At 43.8% G+C, this 16,411-nt stretch overlaps 1 protein-coding gene across 3 annotated transcripts in view; it reads right to left on the bottom strand.

Moving 5' to 3' along the window:
* Positions 1-123: 123 nt before the first annotated feature.
* The window catches only part of zbtb46 (zinc finger and BTB domain containing 46), a 59,441-nt gene continuing 43,153 nt past the window's right edge, over positions 124-16,411 (bottom strand). For 2 of the 3 annotated variants that reach the window (XM_040152491.1, XM_040152490.1), the window contains exons 4-7: positions 15,319-15,600; positions 10,137-10,510; positions 8,642-8,684; positions 5,857-8,524 (exon numbers count right to left, since the gene is read on the bottom strand). In XM_040152491.1, coding sequence (XP_040008425.1) covers positions 7,755-8,524; positions 8,642-8,684; positions 10,137-10,510; positions 15,319-15,600 — 1,469 coding nt within the window. In that variant the 3' untranslated portion in view covers positions 5,857-7,754. Of the gene's footprint in view, positions 4,557-4,651; positions 4,828-5,856; positions 8,525-8,641; positions 8,685-10,136; positions 10,511-15,318; positions 15,601-16,411 lie in introns of those variants that run through there. The other variant, XM_040152492.1, reaches the window with a different exon arrangement.

Raw genomic sequence — 16,411 nt, 5'->3', positions numbered from 1 at the left:
CTTAAGGAGACTTTTATGATAAAAAATCTTCCAAAGAAGAAAATGTGGCAATATAAGGTTGTAGACTGGAGTCATTCCTGTTTCTGTTTTCTTTGACTTGTCTATTCTGACACCTTGTGGACAGCAGCTGGTAATGACAACACTAGTTCCCTAAACCGTCCGAATGGCATGAGAAAACAAAAGGCACAGCACACATTGGTCACTTCTTTACAGCAGCAATTTCAAAATTTATTGAGACTGATTGGTTTTTGCAAATAATAGTCAAGCTAATTCTTCCACTAAACATGAAGTTAGAAAGAGGCTTGGACGGCCGGCGGGCCAGCCCTAACATCAAAACAGGAGGCTCATGGTTGACTGTAAAAATGTTTTGTGATCAGTACTATCAACCAAAAAATATCTGCACAAGAGCACTTAAATCTGCCCAAAACAAAACAGGTGTAAAAACAGGACAGGTTTTTTTGATTATTTAACACATTTTGTTACAAACACAAGTTTGATTATCATCAATATAAAGTCAGTATCATATTGAACAATATTCCCAATGAAAATAAACAAACCTCAAGCTTCAAGGGCAACCTTTTACAAATTAAAGACCCTCTGAAACTTAAGAGAGGAAAATAAATAATATATAATAGTAATATAAATTCATATATATGAAGGTATACACACATCACTCTTAGTAGAAGAACAAAATCTAAAGTAAAAAGCGCCAATTTTGAAATATAGTATAATATAGATATACCCATATCTATGGCTTCATGATTTGCACGTGTGAATCAAGCTATACAGGCTAAATGAGGATTGCAATTTGTACACGTCTAAGAATACCCATATTCATCTGCAATAGAGCAAACAGTTCCAGTTTTGCATCATGTGTAATGAGACAGTTGTGTGCAGATGCCGAAGACGTCGCTTTGGTATGACAAAATGAACACAGGCATGCAGTTAAGACCACAGAATCAGGGCACAAAAGGTCGTTCAACACACGGTGGGAAGGAGAATCTGGTCGCCCATCATGATTCGTCTCTTTGAAGTTTTGTCCTCAAACATTTTGCACCTCTAATCTGATCAGTCACATCTCAGTAATCTCTTTCCATCAATACAAATATTCAGTCACCTCTCGGGAACAAACACTCTCACAAGCACACAGGTGAAATGTCATTGAGGCACATATTGAGGGGTTGATGGCAGACGTTTTCCTGAAGTACAACCCAGTATGAGGAAGAAGACATACAGTACAGGTTGTGAGAAGAGAACAGGAACTGGGAGTCACACATACATCCAGACGTCTCTCAGTGGCCACAGCACCACAGGACAGAGATTTGTCACTGATCATGGGCTCCTTCCACACCCACCATTGACATTCATAAAAATCCTACCCCATTGTCTTTCTTCTTTTTTCTTTTTTCATCCCAAAAAAGTACAACTATTTGATAAATGGGTCAAACAAAAACACAATAAATAATACCAATAAAATAAAGACATTGCCAGATATGAAGGAAGCATCACAAATCGCATTGTACTGAGTTTCTCAGCGGGGGTTCATGGGAAGTGCAGTCCATGGCACCTGAAGATGAGAGGCTTGATGCGTGCGACCAGCACTGGCAACAAAATGTTTCCCAGAGTTACTACTGCAGCGCTCACTTTCCCTTTATGTAAATGAACTAGAGTCAAGCCAGTAAAACACTGGCAGATAGAAATACAGCATGCAGACTCAACACTCTTGTCTGCATGCTGCATTTCTACTTGATTGTGTGTCATGCGAAGGCGTGAGACAGTAGAAACTAGAAGAAATAAAATCAGCTTGGTTTTAAGATGCAGTCTTCAAAAGCTAGCGGGTCCTTTCACACAGCCCTTCATATTCACTATAATACCATAACGTGCACGTTTTCAAACTGTGACAAATAGTGACAGGTTCAAAAATAAAAACAACCCAACAATAAAACTGTTAACCACAGCAATAACTCCAAAAGCACCTGCACACACAGACTGTGAAACAAAAGCACTTCATGTATACAAGGTACTAGATTGTTTTTGGTTCGATATTAATCAATTAGTGTACATTAGTGATGCAAAAGCGTGTGCTGAATATATGTTTCAATCAATATCTAACAGAGAAGTTTGACAGTGAAGTTGTTTTCCCCCTTTGTAAAAAAAACAAACCAAAAAAAAAAACGCAAATACGACAGAAAAAGCGTAAACTGGCACAATAAAAGGTTGATAAAAGCCCCATGGCTTGCTGTCCACAACAAGGCAAAGTATAAAAGCTTTTTTTCTTATACAAGATATAAAATATCAAAAAAAGAACACACAATAAAGCTTAGCATCCAGCACTTAATAATAATAGTAACATCAACAACAGTAATCATAGTTCTGATAATCATAGTAATAAGACATGTCATCTGCCTCACTTGAATTGTCAATAACTTTGCCAAAAACATGGAAAGAATCTTAAGAAAATCAATATAGACTTTTTTCTGGACACTCAAACATTCTTGCATACAAACCACCCATCCTGTTCCACACAACACACAGAGAGAGAGGAGGGAATGACTTTTTAAAAAAAATTAGGAATCCACAAACAGGTTTTTCAATAAATAGCTGTTAAACAAAACAAATTAATATTACACTCTACAAATATCAAACTCTGAATTTCAAGCACAATTTTGATCCTTTCCTTTTTTTTAAACTTACAAAGCTGGAGAAAATATACTGTGTCACTAAAAGAAAGATAAACCATGGAAAGAGTCTGCATATTCTGTATTCAGAAACAGGAATTACATGACCAAGAAAAATTAAACACAGGAAAAAAAAAAAAAAAAAACCCAAACTTTTAAACAAAGGCAGCTCCTCCGCAGGTATGAGAGACTTGGCTCTCAGGTCTTATCATCACAACCTCCAGTGTGAGAAAAAGTGAACCAGAGACAGCGAGAGAGACAGAAAGAGTTAATAGTGTAGGTCATGTGGATCCACTGTGTGTTTGTGTTGATTTTCCAAACAGGGAAACAAAAACTGATGAGTACTTTGTTTTAAAGAGGTTTAAAACTCTTACATACACTGTAAAACTCTTTTTCAATCTCCCTCTGTCTCACACATACTTCACTCCCCTTTAAAAATTCCAAAAATCGTATGTACATTTGTCAAATCTCCAGTATTTGTTGGAATGAATCGATAGAAACCGTGTGGTAAACTTAAGTGAAGAATAGATTAAGGACCCCACTGAAAGGCATAGGCTATATAAACAGCAATCTGCACAAAGATTCAGTGATCTCTATCTCGTGATAACAGTCAAGAGGACATTAAGTATATCCTTAAAGGTAGGTGCGGTCACCGAGTTGTTTAGGTAAGCAAAGATCAGATCAAAAATGTAAACCACGGGTTCAGGGCTTTGATAGGAGTCAGTTGTTATTAAAGTGCAAGTCTGTGGCAGTAGGACTCTGCATCATTGTGCCATCGGGCTGCCTGGTCCTCTGACACACGTAGATTTGCAATAGATTTAGACTCTCCCTTCACTCGCAGGGAGACACTTTCCCTAGAAACATGACCGCCAAGGTGGACCCCCCCCCCGGGGCTATTTCCCTACACTGTCAGTGATCCTTGGTTTCCATGGTGATTGTGATGGCAAACATACAAATTCGCAGTCTACTGTTGGCCATGTCCTTGGCAGCGTCCTCGTTGTTTCCTGTTGTGGCAGAGTAGAAAACTACTGGACTCTGGCCTGAACCCTCAAGAAAAAGAAACACAAAAACACTGCATCAGAAGTAAAGGAGGTAAGCAGAAAAAGCCTTTCACTCAAGCCATCTCCAGACCGCTCTTCTTCTACTATGGCAGTCAAGGTTGAGTATAGCCTAAGTGGATGTGTGTGTGTGTGTGTGTGTGTGTGTGTGTGTGTGTGTGTGTGTGTGTCTGTGTGTCTGTGTGTGTGTATGCATTTGAGTGTGTTACTCATAATGGTTTTAGATCATTGTCGCGCATCACCCTACAGCATTTCCATTCAAAGGAAGGCCTGCCCACGGTGGGACGAATGGGTAAAGAGAGCAGAGTTTTCTGCCCAAGAGATCGCAAGAGATCTTCAGAGATTGGTTGACGAGCCACTAACAGGAGTCTGACAGATCCTAGGAGATCCAGGCGAAGTCCCTCTCACTCCCATTCTGCTGCTCCCCCTCCTGTGCCGAGGAGTCACTCTCCTCCTTCTCATTGTCCAGTGCTCCATGTGCCTCAGTGGTCATCCCTGAGTCCTTCCATTTCCCTCCTTCTTCCTCCCCTTCTCCCATCATCTCCCCATCCCCTTCGACCATCATCTCCTCCTCCCCCTCTCCGTCGCCATCGCACTCCGCCTGGTCATCATGGAAACGATCGCCGGGATACAGCTCTTCCTCCGGAGAAATGTCTCCACCGACCTCCCCGTTGTGGTCCAGGAGTGCGGCCATGCCCCGGCCAGAGCAGTCAGCGCAGACGCCGTGACGACGAGAGCCGTGTTTGATTCCGACACTGGCTGCTGACATGAAGACTCGGCTGCACACTTTACATACATATTTTTTGTCTTTGCTGTGGACCTGTTGGATGGAAACATCATTTCAAAATTTTTATTTACACATTGGATAAGGTGTCATTTACTGCCCCCTACTGGTGATCATATGAGCCCACTCACCAGTGTGTGCCTCTTCATGTGCTCCCTTCTGGTGAACTTCTTGCCACAGATTTCACAGGGGTAGGGCCTCTCACCAGTGTGAGAGCGCATGTGCCTCTTTAGGATGCACTGGTGCATAGCAGAGAAACTGCAATAGGGGCACTTGAACTTTTTACGGATCACTGTGAAGTCATTCACTGTAGGGACAGAGAGAGGGAGGGAGGGAAGAGAGAAAAAAAAAAAAGATTAGTGTTGAATGAAGCTCGTTTAAATAAACCGAGATGTCACTTTTCAGTTATTACATTTAATTAGCAGCATGGTCTAGAGATGTACCATCAATTCCCATGGCCACCCTAAGCCCAGTCAAAGCTACAGTTGCCCTGGCAACAGCTCTTCCTCCATACTAAAGCAATAAAGGCAAAGAGATACTATAAACACACGACACAACAGTCAGTCTGCCTTAGTTGCTCTAGAAGGTCTCTGCTATGGACAGCAAAAACACAGACAGAAAGACAAACACAGACAATGACAAGAAGGCTGAAGGTTGGGAAATAAAATCACACACACACACACACACACAAAGGGGGGCTTCGACATAATAATAAAAAAAGACTAATGTTAATACCATGTCCCAGTCTTGTGTAGAGGTCTGGTAAGCCAATTATCTCAAGGTCTAGACCTAAATGGTAGTTAAGCCGGGTGAAGGGCGTCCAAGTAAACAGATTGTGTGTTTGCTTGTGTGTGATGTGTGTGTCTAGCCAATGAGAAACTTTACAGTCAAGTCATACAGTGCATAACCACGAAAGATCAGCTCTGGATTTACGTCTACACCAGTACAACACACACTGTACACATCTACTGTACATAAAGGAGGGAGTCAAACACACAGTCAAGGGTTAAATTAAGCTATAAGCGATACAATATAATTACCTCCATCTGCAAACCGACTTCTGCTCTGATTAAACACTTGACAGCACATCAACAAAAAAACATGCATGTATACATAAACTGCACAACAGCTTAGAGCATCCAGATTGTTTATATTAAAATGCAAATGCAAATAAATAAATATTGTTGTGATTATGTGAATATGTGCATGACACAGACAACTGCATAAAGAGGAAAATAACAAAGAAGTTTTCACAGTTTCCATAACCGTTTAATTACAGCATAAAAACTACAAGCAGAATCTCATTCTGTTTAGAAAAGTACATATTTTTATACAGTACATGGGTTTTTTTCATGGAAAAAAAAAACAACCTAAAACGACATATCTTTCAGTATTCATACACAACAAATATTCCAACTGAAAAACACTACACAACATCCGTACGGTATTTGCCATTTCTCCTCAATGGCTGATTGTGCAGAGTTCCTGATTAGTTCCTGACTTTTCTGAGCCTGCCAGTCCGTTTCAGCTGCTGGCTAGGACAGTGTGTGCTACCTGAGAAATGGGATTTTGTATTAGGAAGGATTTGGCATTTGGGAGTTCTCCTTGCTGATACAGTATACAACAGCAAGGGGGTAGATTCCCAATAGACACTCGTTCTGCTTTTACCGCACACAGGCAGAAATCACAGTTCTATGTGCTGGAATGACTGTGGATTATTAGAGGGAAACACAGGTGCATGTCTTCCCTTTGGGTATAGTACTCACAGTATAGGTGTACATAATAAACCTTGAAAACTGGACTTTATCTTGTGGCAGGGTAAAGGCCTGCTGTAAACTCAAAGGAGAAAAATTTGGCAGAAATCTGTCTGAATTTACATTAGCAATGATTTTAACGCCAGTGTTGATACTGAATCCCGTATCCTGCAGCCTTGCTCTAACTCCTCTGTCTTCACCGCCTCCCTTATTCCTCTTCAACATTTTCCCACTCGTCTCCCGTGATCCCCCATTTTCTACCTTGTACTCACAACCACACCATTATCTGTCTGCAGCAGTGACATCACTGAGCTCATCTGGTTTACAGGGCATCTGCCCCTTGGTCCCCACTTCCTCTTCAGATGAGGGGTCAGGGGTTAAGAAGGGTCGGAGCCATGAAGGACCAATTACTGTTCAGCCCCAGCCACACTCAGCCACTAGAAGACTTACAGATCTGGGACAGAGGAGATGGACAGAGAGGGAAAAAAATGACACCACCCAACCCCCATCTTAGCTGCTACTGGTCTATTGTTTTAGCTGGCTTTGTCTCGTTCGGCACATCCCCTCCATCTGCACCGATCTGACAGCACTGACTAAAGGTAATTGTGTCAGACTAACGACTGCGGACAAGCTTCTGTGTGTCCAGTGGAGGTGGATCTACGGCAGAATTACTTTGTTTATCCTTTCTTTTTGAGTTACGGTAACCACAAATACTGTTATGTATTCCATTAAGTTCTTTTACGCCAATTTTGCACCACCACTGACAACATAAATAATCTGATTTGTGTCTTTATTCAACTCTCACTGTTGCAATGCTACAGAGTTCCTGAAGGTGGTGTGGTTGCGTGGGCTGTGAGCCACAGTAAGCCTTTCAGACGTGAACTGTGTCTGAGTGTCTTTGTCCCCGTAATGCAGGGGTGGACACAAAGATAAAGATCTCTTTGCCTAAAAAGGAGAGACGAGTTTTGTCAGACTGGTGACGGGCAACAGTGAGCAAGACAAGTGGTTTAGGTTGGGGAGGTGGAAAAACAGCCTCCCCGTCTCTCCACCAGAAAGTTGTGTTGAGATTCACCTGTCTATGGGTCCAGTCAGTGCTCAACAAAACTATTCTCAAACCCTAAAAATATTGCATACAATTTCAGCCAAAGGTCTGTTTAAAGGGTCAGTTTTGCATAGCAATTGTGCACTTTTGACATTTAAGTTGTCAATTTGTGTTTAATCATCCCTAAAAAATACTGACATAAAATTTAACAAGTTGTAAAAAAAAGTGTTACTAGGTATTTATAATCATGTCAACAGACATTTGATTTTAAAAGGAATTTTCCCCTCTCAGTGCAATGACACCACAGATCATTTTTGGCATTAATGTACAACACAAGTGCGGATACACTGCTAATTGATGGGTATGAATGTGTGCACATTAGCCTGCAGCCTGTAGATCCAGTCTCAGTTTTCCACATTGACACTGCGATTAAGACTGTCAACTTTCATCTCTTGAGAAAGCCGCCACAGTGGATATATACCCTGAGACACCCTGAGACATTTCCATCCCAGTGCTGCCTCCCAGTATAGCTCCTGGCATTGACCCCACCTGGCAGCACACTTTAACATGCGTTGCCAGGTTCTTCTGGGTGCTAAAAGCCTTGGCACAGGCAGGGCAGGTGTGCCCTCTCTCTTTGGAGTGCACGGATGACAGGTGACGGTGCAGGTCTGTGCGGTCTCTGAAGTGTTTCAGACAGTACACACACTGCATCAGCTTCTTTTTAAAGTGGATGGTCTTCTCGTGTCGGTCCGCGTTGGATTTGAGGGTGAAGCTGGCCGGGCACTGGGAGCAGAGGTAGCGCGCTGGCGCAGGCTCGGTCCCTGCAGGGCGGTAGAGAGACTGGTGGAGGTGGAGAAGCTGGGATTGTGGCTCGTGAAGGGGCTGGGTGGGTTGGTGGTGACCCTGCATGCTTGGCCAGTCCAGGGACAAGGCCATCAGAGACAGGGTGTGGCGGTACTCGTGTTCCCTGAGATGCTCCAGGCTGCTGAACAGCCGTTTGCACAGGGAGCAGGCGAACCCCTGTGAGGGCCAGGCGCTGCGCTCTGGCAGGACTCTTTCCCCTGATCCAGCCTCTTTGCCCAGCACCATCAGCCCTTTAGTCTCTCTGCCAGCGTCAGACACTGACGCAGGCATGGTCAAGCCACCACCAGCACAACTCCCATTGCCCATCTGATCCCTCTCGACAGGAGACTGGTCACCTTCCAGGGCTGAGATAGCAAGAAGAAGGGTGAGAATGAAAGTTGGAGAAATAGATTAGGAAAAAAAAAATTCTCTCTTAACTTATCTAAACATGACATACTTCAACTTTTAGGCCTAAACCATACCTGTGCCATATTCTTTCATGCCTTCTTCATCTTTTATGCCCTCCTGTAAACACAAAACATTTCGTTATGTCACACACACATTTATACAGGCTGTATGGAATGTTGTCTGGGCATGCAGGAAGCAGGCAGGTGAGACAAGCTGCGAAGACAACCTTTGTTCACATGTGAGAAACACACAGGGAAACAAAGACATGAAAACAGAAAAGGAAAAAAGAAGAGAAACGACAGGTCAGAATGATTTAAAGACAGATAAATTGTCAGAGATAAGCAAACTAACATAGAAAAAGTCTTATACACTAAATAATTGACAGTTCCCGGATGCCAGAGCCGTCCTATGACACACAGAATGTGCACTTAGGTTGATTTACCGTATTAATAATATTATCTTTCTATTACTCATATACTCAACCCCCACGTGGGTGTTAGCAAGGTGCACCAAACACCTGCCCCCAGTTTCCTCTCCCTTCTAAAGCCCATCTGAACTGTATCTTTCGTCCATCTACTCCATGCTCCTGCCATTCCTTCACCCCCACCCATTTCCTTGGCCCCTAACCCCCCCCCCCCTCCCTCCTCCTCCTCCTCCTCCTCCTCCTCCTCCTCTCCAAGAACAGAACACCGTGCACTGGGCAAACAGATGGCTTGTCCGTAGAGATATGGAGGCTTGTTGGGAGGCAGGTCCACTGAAATCAAATGCTGCTCCTAAATGCTCACCCGCACACACAGACTGGCATAAAACTCACATCCACACATGCTCATTCTGCCATGCTCCCTCACACACACACACACACACACACACACACACACACACACACACACACACACTGAGCAGAACAAACAATTTCCTGGGCTGTGAGAGCAAACCTCTCATTGTCTACTAGTATTGATTCTACTCAGTTTCATCTCACTACCTTGCCCGTTATCTGCCATATCTAAGCACATGCTGCCATTGTGACTAGATCTCTAATCCAACCAGTATAAACTACATTACCGCTAATGCTGAGCAAAGATTCCTGGCTTGAAGGTGATTTATGGTCTAGCTATATTAAAATATTATATGAAAAGTGAGACAAGTGTGAATAATTGGAAATCTGAAAGAAAGAGAAAGAAAACAAATCATATGGAAAAGAAAGACAAACGAAAGAAAACAGACAGTGTTTCTTTTCCAGTGTAGCAGGAAATATGCCAGATTCCACACAGAGAATGAGATACAGAGAGGGGTTGAGCGGTGACGTGCTTGTGTGTAAAAAAATACTGGCCCAGTGATGAAAAATAACCCCATTAACCCCCAGCCCCACCCCCCACCGTGTCACCGGTCACTTTCTACTCTCTGTCACCTCTCAACCCCCCTCAGTGTGTTTGCAGAAGCAGGGTGAAGCTGCCCCCTGAATCCTCTTCTCCACTCATTTTTACATGGATCAAACTTTCATCTGAGTGGAGGAGCAGTACCCAGAGAGCAGCCTCCGCCCTGGAGCTGAGCCAGGCTCTGTGTGCTTACCTCAGGCAAGGTGGAGGGCTCTGGGCCCTCAAGAGCCTCTTCCACTTCCATGTCCAACCCTTCTGAGCACAGCGGGGATGCCCCAGCCCGCAGACCAGGGGCCTCCAGGGGCCGAGGCTCAGAGGGGAGCAGTGGCGTGGGTGGAGTGGGCGGGCAGTAAACTGATGTTGATGATGATGGCGGTAGTGGTAGTGGTGATGGTGGAAGATGAGGAGGAAGATGAGGAGGAAGAAGAGGAGGAGGAGGAGGAGGAGGAAGAAGAGGAGGAGGAGGAGGAGGAGGAGGAGGAGAGGAGCCAGCCCCCTGTTTGTTATGAATAGTGGCCCCCGTGGCCCCTGGCCGGAGCGTGCTGCAGTAGTTGTTGGAGCGGAGCCCTGAGGAGCACAGGAAACGAGTCTCACCCACCCACTCACGTACAACTGCAACTCTGCTAGCAGCTGGCCACCAGAACACAACGGGAGAGAGTGGGCAGGGGGCACACAGAGGCTGCCAGTGCTACACTATCAAACACTATGGAGAGGGGGAGGAAGAAAAACTCTGAAGTTTCACTTTCCACCAGCCGAGGGGAAAGGGTTAGGGCTTCGCTTCTCTCTTTCTCTCTTTTTCTTTCGCTCCTCTGCTCTCCTTTTCCTTCCACCCACATGTGTGTGCAGAGGATGGCAGCGAGTGTGTGTTTTGTGAGAGAGTGTGCATGTGCTGTGTGAGCAAGTAAAATGCATATAAGGAGAGGGCTTGAGGATCCTCTGTACTGTGGAGGGAGATTGTTTTGGAGAGAAGCCATCTTGCAGCTCAAGTGGAGACTTTTTGTACACGGAGGGTAAAGGACGACTATATTGACCATGTAAGATGTTTACTAGCAACAAGTTAAGGCATGCTGGATAAAGAATTTGAATTTCTTCCAGAGCCTTTAGCTATCTAAAGCTATTCACACAGAAGCTTTTCCGGACAAATAAAATAACCATTAGCAAGTACGGAGAGTGCATATTAATCTAAGTATAATGTATTGCAGGTTATTCCGGACTGTGTGTTTGTGTGTGTGTGTGTGTGTGTGTGTGTGTGTGTGTGTGTGTATGAGTATGTGTGAGTGTGGGCAGCGTTTTGGGGAATGTCTCCAGAGTTATGCAGTGGGTTAGCCATTCATTGCCCTCCTCTGCACAATGGACAGAATCGCACAACCATGAGGCTCGACCGTGGACGGATTCCTGGAATGTTAAACTACCGCGCCCGACACTCCCCACTCCAACTTACTGAGAAGACGCACAAATGCTTAACTCCCTATCTCCTCTTCCCCACCCCTGGCAAGTAACGGGAGAAACAACATTAACGGGGAGGAAGAAGTGAAGACAGAGAGTAAAGGGATGAGCTCCAGGTGAGGGATAGCAGCTCATTAACAAATGGTGTCCTGGCAGTAGGCACTTTTTAGGAATGGACAATCATTGGACTGGGTTAAACAGTTTTCGGTTCAAGCCTCTTAAAGAATTCCAACATACGACTGTAATTTTTATATCTTGTCTCGCTGAGTTTAATATTGCTGTCATGGCTGGCAAACTGTAAAGAAAGAAATAACAGCAGGCTGACTCACTGCACAGCAACAAGTTGAAAAGAAATAGAATGAAGAAAAATACAGTAAGGTAGAGCAACTGAATTACTTTAACACTGAATGACTGTACAGGAACTAAAACACAACCTGCATCCTCTCCTCCACCTGCTAACAGAATGGGGTCAAGACCCATTAGGTCTGTTAAGGCTTAGGGAACCAATTACTGTAAGGAGACTGACCATCAGCCACTGGCTCATCAACTAAAACTTTGTAAGTCTGTCAGGAATAAATAGCCAGATAGGATTGGGGTTCTCCATGACTCCATGGCAAAGGGGCTTAATGTAATACCATCTGGGAAGTGTTTACGCTCCTTTTATTGTTGTACAAAATATGAGGAAAAAAGGCAAACCTGGATTTGGATCCATGTTTCAGATACTACATGTATCTCCTGCAGGTGAGAGATGTTTGGAAAAGTGCCACCAAATCTAAAAGTTCATATATATAAAGTGGATTAGGTCACCTTTAATGGAAAATCCCACTACCAGATTAAAGTTATTTCCATCTCCTGTATAGATATCTGCCTTTACATTGACCTTTACTGTTCTTCTTCTGCTCTTGCATTTAAAAAAAGAGTGGCAGAGGGCATGGCGTTGCTATACAGGATCCAGATTTTAAATCTGGAAAGTCTCTTGCCCCAGATTGGCAACATTTGTGCTACAATCATAAATAAAAATCATAAAATCTCTGGAGAATAGCTATGGAGCCCCTGGGAGTTAGGGCACAGAGTGATACATTTTCAAAAGTAGATGTGAAGTGATGAGAGCAGGCAGTGGAGAGAAAAGTTCAATAATGTCAGTATGATCCCCATGGTTAATTGGATGTTCTTTACAGCCAGTACATGGTGGCAGTGTGGACAGGTGCACAGGGATGGTCCGGCAAAATCCATCGTCTGGCATTGATTGTCTGACGCACAGAGGGGTAGTGGGGCCAAATCCAAATGATCTTAATTGGATTGGGGAGGCTGATTGACATACAGACTGGTTCCACTGTATTTTGGCATTCCACATGCTTGGAGGATATAGTCTGTGACCCATGCAAAGAGAGGAGCTGTGCATTGGAATAGCGAGCCGTGTCAACAAGGTGGGGGTCGGATCAGTTTGACTTGCTAAATGCAAAGAGAGAAAGGTAGTCAGTGGTTAAACTGTAGAACACTGATTCTCTGTTTTGTCCAATTTTGGATATATGAATCTCATAGAGAAAAATGTTTTATTAAACAGTCAATTATACAGAAAAGAGAGAACAAGAGAAAGAGGAAGAGGGAGGAAGGGAAAGAGAGAAATTCTATGTCAAGGCCTTTTGCTGGTCTCTCTTGATTTGGTCCAGGTGACCTTGCGCTACCTCCTCTCTGCCTAGATCAATACTTTCCCAGGATTTTAAACCAACATACTTTGATGCTCCACAGCTGAAGAAAAAGAGGGGGAAAGAGACAGGAGTGAGACAAATACGGAGGAACTGCAGGAGCTGGCCAGAAGGGGTGGGAGTGAGGGAGAGCGTGAGGGATGAGTGTTAAGGAGGGGTGAAGGAGAAATAGATGGAGGGAAGGAGGGAGGGATGGTGTGAGGGGGAGTCAAGGAGGGAAAAAAGGACAGGAAGGATGTTAAGCAGGGGTGAAGGAGAAGCAGGGAGGAGAACAGGAGGAGGAGAAAGAAGGCTGAATGGAGAAAGGGAGGCATGGAGCAGCGATCTGTCAAACCAGGCAGTCTTATCCTCCGCCCAGTAATCTGAGGTACAGTGTTTGTTTATTTTCTGTCCTCATTTAGACACAGGGACAGACCCAGGGAAGGAGGGGAGGTTGTTGGCCATCTCGACAAGCCCATTTCCCCAACCCCTATTGTGCTGGGAATTCAAAATAGGGTTTGGCTAACCAAAAACATCCCCAAGGTTTCTTTGGTGACAACTGAAATACAGCTATAAGACTCATTCAACATGTATTTTTTCCAAGGAGGGAGCAAATGATTAACATTCTCTGAATTCTCCAAATCTCCTATTCATATAGTCAAGGCTGAGTTTATCTGTAAAGTGTGAGTGTGTATCAAAAAGCCTCTTCTCTTTTCTGGAGCTTGTGAGGCTGCCTATCTGTGCTGTGACAGCATCTGATTCTCCTCTTTAAGCCAATAGAAACATCTCAATCCCACACACTTAACACTTACACAAAAGGGGTGATGTGATGTGACGTGCGTGTGCAAGCACATGCGCGTATGTGCAATAGTGAACGTGTGTTTTGGTCTATTCAGTCTTGGCTCTGTCTTTTATTTTGTAGGTGAGTGGGGCTCAACTCAAAAGGCATGACTAGGCTTGGAGTTGTACCCTTCCTTTCCTTTTCTTCCGCACACAAAGACAGGCAGAATTCGGGACAAAAGATCCAATTACTAGCCAGTAAAAGCAAAGAAACACAAACACACAAGTCACACACACAAATGTGCCCACGCGGACATGGACTCGAGCAAATATATGCTCACACAGGCACATACACACAGATACACACATGTACTGTAGACCCACTGACAATTTGACACCCTCACTGAAGGCACAAAAAAAAGAAAATTAACTGAATGAATAAAATAATAATAAAACAAATTCCCCTGTTAACGTTGACAAAGTACGCTCAATTAAGCATGTGTATTGATCTATTATTGAAATTATTAGAAAAATATTTATTCTACAGTACGTGGAGGCGTTGAGTGGAACATTTAAGCTGATATAGGATTTTTTCTACCACTGATGTGCTCAGATATATCAATCTCATCCAAAGAGAAAAGGAAGGTTGTAGAAGGCTTAACACACAAAAATATAAAACTATTCAAATATACAGTAGGTTGCACAATCATTCATAATCACAAAAAACTGAAATTTTATGGTAAAAAATACTTGAATATAGCTTAAAGTTTTACAGTTTGTTGTAATCTGTTTTATCTCACGTGACACATTGTAAAGTGATGTTTTCACAGGTACAATGGGAAATACATTACTCCTTATTTTGAAGGCGCTTCTAACAGCAAGCAGGGGTTTTTTCCGTAGTCGAGTAGAGCAAAGCTCTTCATCAGTTGTGGTGGCGAAATTCAGTAGGCAACTAATATCTGAACAGTTGCTGCAGTTCTGTTGTGTTATTTTGCTGCTGTGAAACAGCCGTAGACCCGCTGATACGCACAAAGAAACTGTCACATAAAACCAAACACATTTTCTCACGACAGCGAGAGCGATCCCAGCAAAATGTTCTCTCACTGAGTCACCGCTGACTATTCATCATTGGCATTGCCATGCAAACTTGTTACACACTCAAGTGGCACCAGACACACACACACACACACACACACACACACACACACACACACACACACACACACACACACACACACACACATGCATGCATTCAAATACAGTGGCTGATGAGGGAAAACAGAGGACACTCATGTCAAAAGCGGTCAAGCCTGTATGTTTTAAGTCTCACAGGAGATCATATGAGCAGGCACTCAATAAATACACTAGTAGATGTGAATACTTCAGTTGGAAGTTATGATGAGATGTGTGGTTGGTTGGGTGTAACGATCAGTGTGAGCATAGTGCTAGTAAATAGTGACTTACACGACAGGGAGTGTCCTCCTTTGGGCAGGTACTCATAAAGCAAGGGGTTATCATCTCCCATCATCTCAGCCCGCAGTGACAGCAGGCTGTTCTTACTCATCAGCGCCGCCTTGAGATTGGCTACAGATGAGATCGTTCCACCCCCGCCGCCTCCCCCGGCCTCCTCTGATTCGTTGGGACCCATGAAGCCAGGTTCTGCAGTGAGAGCCTCTTCCTGCTTGAGGAAGAAGTCGAGACGTTCGCCGCGGCTGTCTGAGCTGTTGGGTTCAGTCACGTCTGCCCCTGAATAGAGATGAAGTAAGAGAAGATGGGTGAGGTTCTTCTGTCCCTCTGCAGCTATCACTGACCATCGATGAGATGGTTTTGAAAACAACCCAAACTAAATCAGGCGGTAAGGGAAAAGGCCTCAAAACATTTCACATAGCACTGTTTTTACTTCATTTGAGGCATTACATACTTCTCTATGGGTTGAAAATCCTGTCACTCTTGGATTTGTGAAACCCTTTCAAAGGCGATGAAAAGCAATGGTGGTCAAACTACAAATACCCTAACCTTGCACTTGAAAAGTTGTCACTTGGTTAATTTAAGGGTTTCACCCGACAGTGATAACAGCTTGAGTAAAAATACAAAAAAAAACCCCCACCATATCAAACCAATACTTTCAAACCCCTCAGCCAAGTCATCGTTACACCCAGTGTTTTCGGTAGCGACTACTAACACGTCACTGGCTCTGATTCATCTCTCTCTCCTCGACTCCCTAACATACCTAATCATCACCAGTTAAAAAAAATACAGGCAGATCATAAAGAGACTGTGAGTGAGAGGAAGGCAGACACAAACGTGGTGTGTGTAAGTGCGTGTGCATTATGTCTGCGCGTGTGTTTAGCCATCAGTGCTGTTGAAAGCAGAGTGTGTAGAAAAGCTGTCAGCAGTAGACATGTCACTGGAGGTTCCACTGTAGATCTACAAGACTGTCAGACCACACTGCTGATGACGGCTCTGCTCAACACTAACAGAGACACGCACACACGGGCAAATACAGAAACACAAACACACTTTGCGACGCATTGCCTCCTAATTGACATTTAACTGA

This window comes from Xiphias gladius, chromosome 18 (assembly GCF_016859285.1).
Source record: "Xiphias gladius isolate SHS-SW01 ecotype Sanya breed wild chromosome 18, ASM1685928v1, whole genome shotgun sequence".
Taxonomy (NCBI): Eukaryota; Metazoa; Chordata; class Actinopteri; order Istiophoriformes; family Xiphiidae; genus Xiphias; species Xiphias gladius.
The sequence above is the reverse complement of the archived record's forward strand: the minus strand, read 5'-3'. Positions and strand labels throughout refer to the sequence as shown.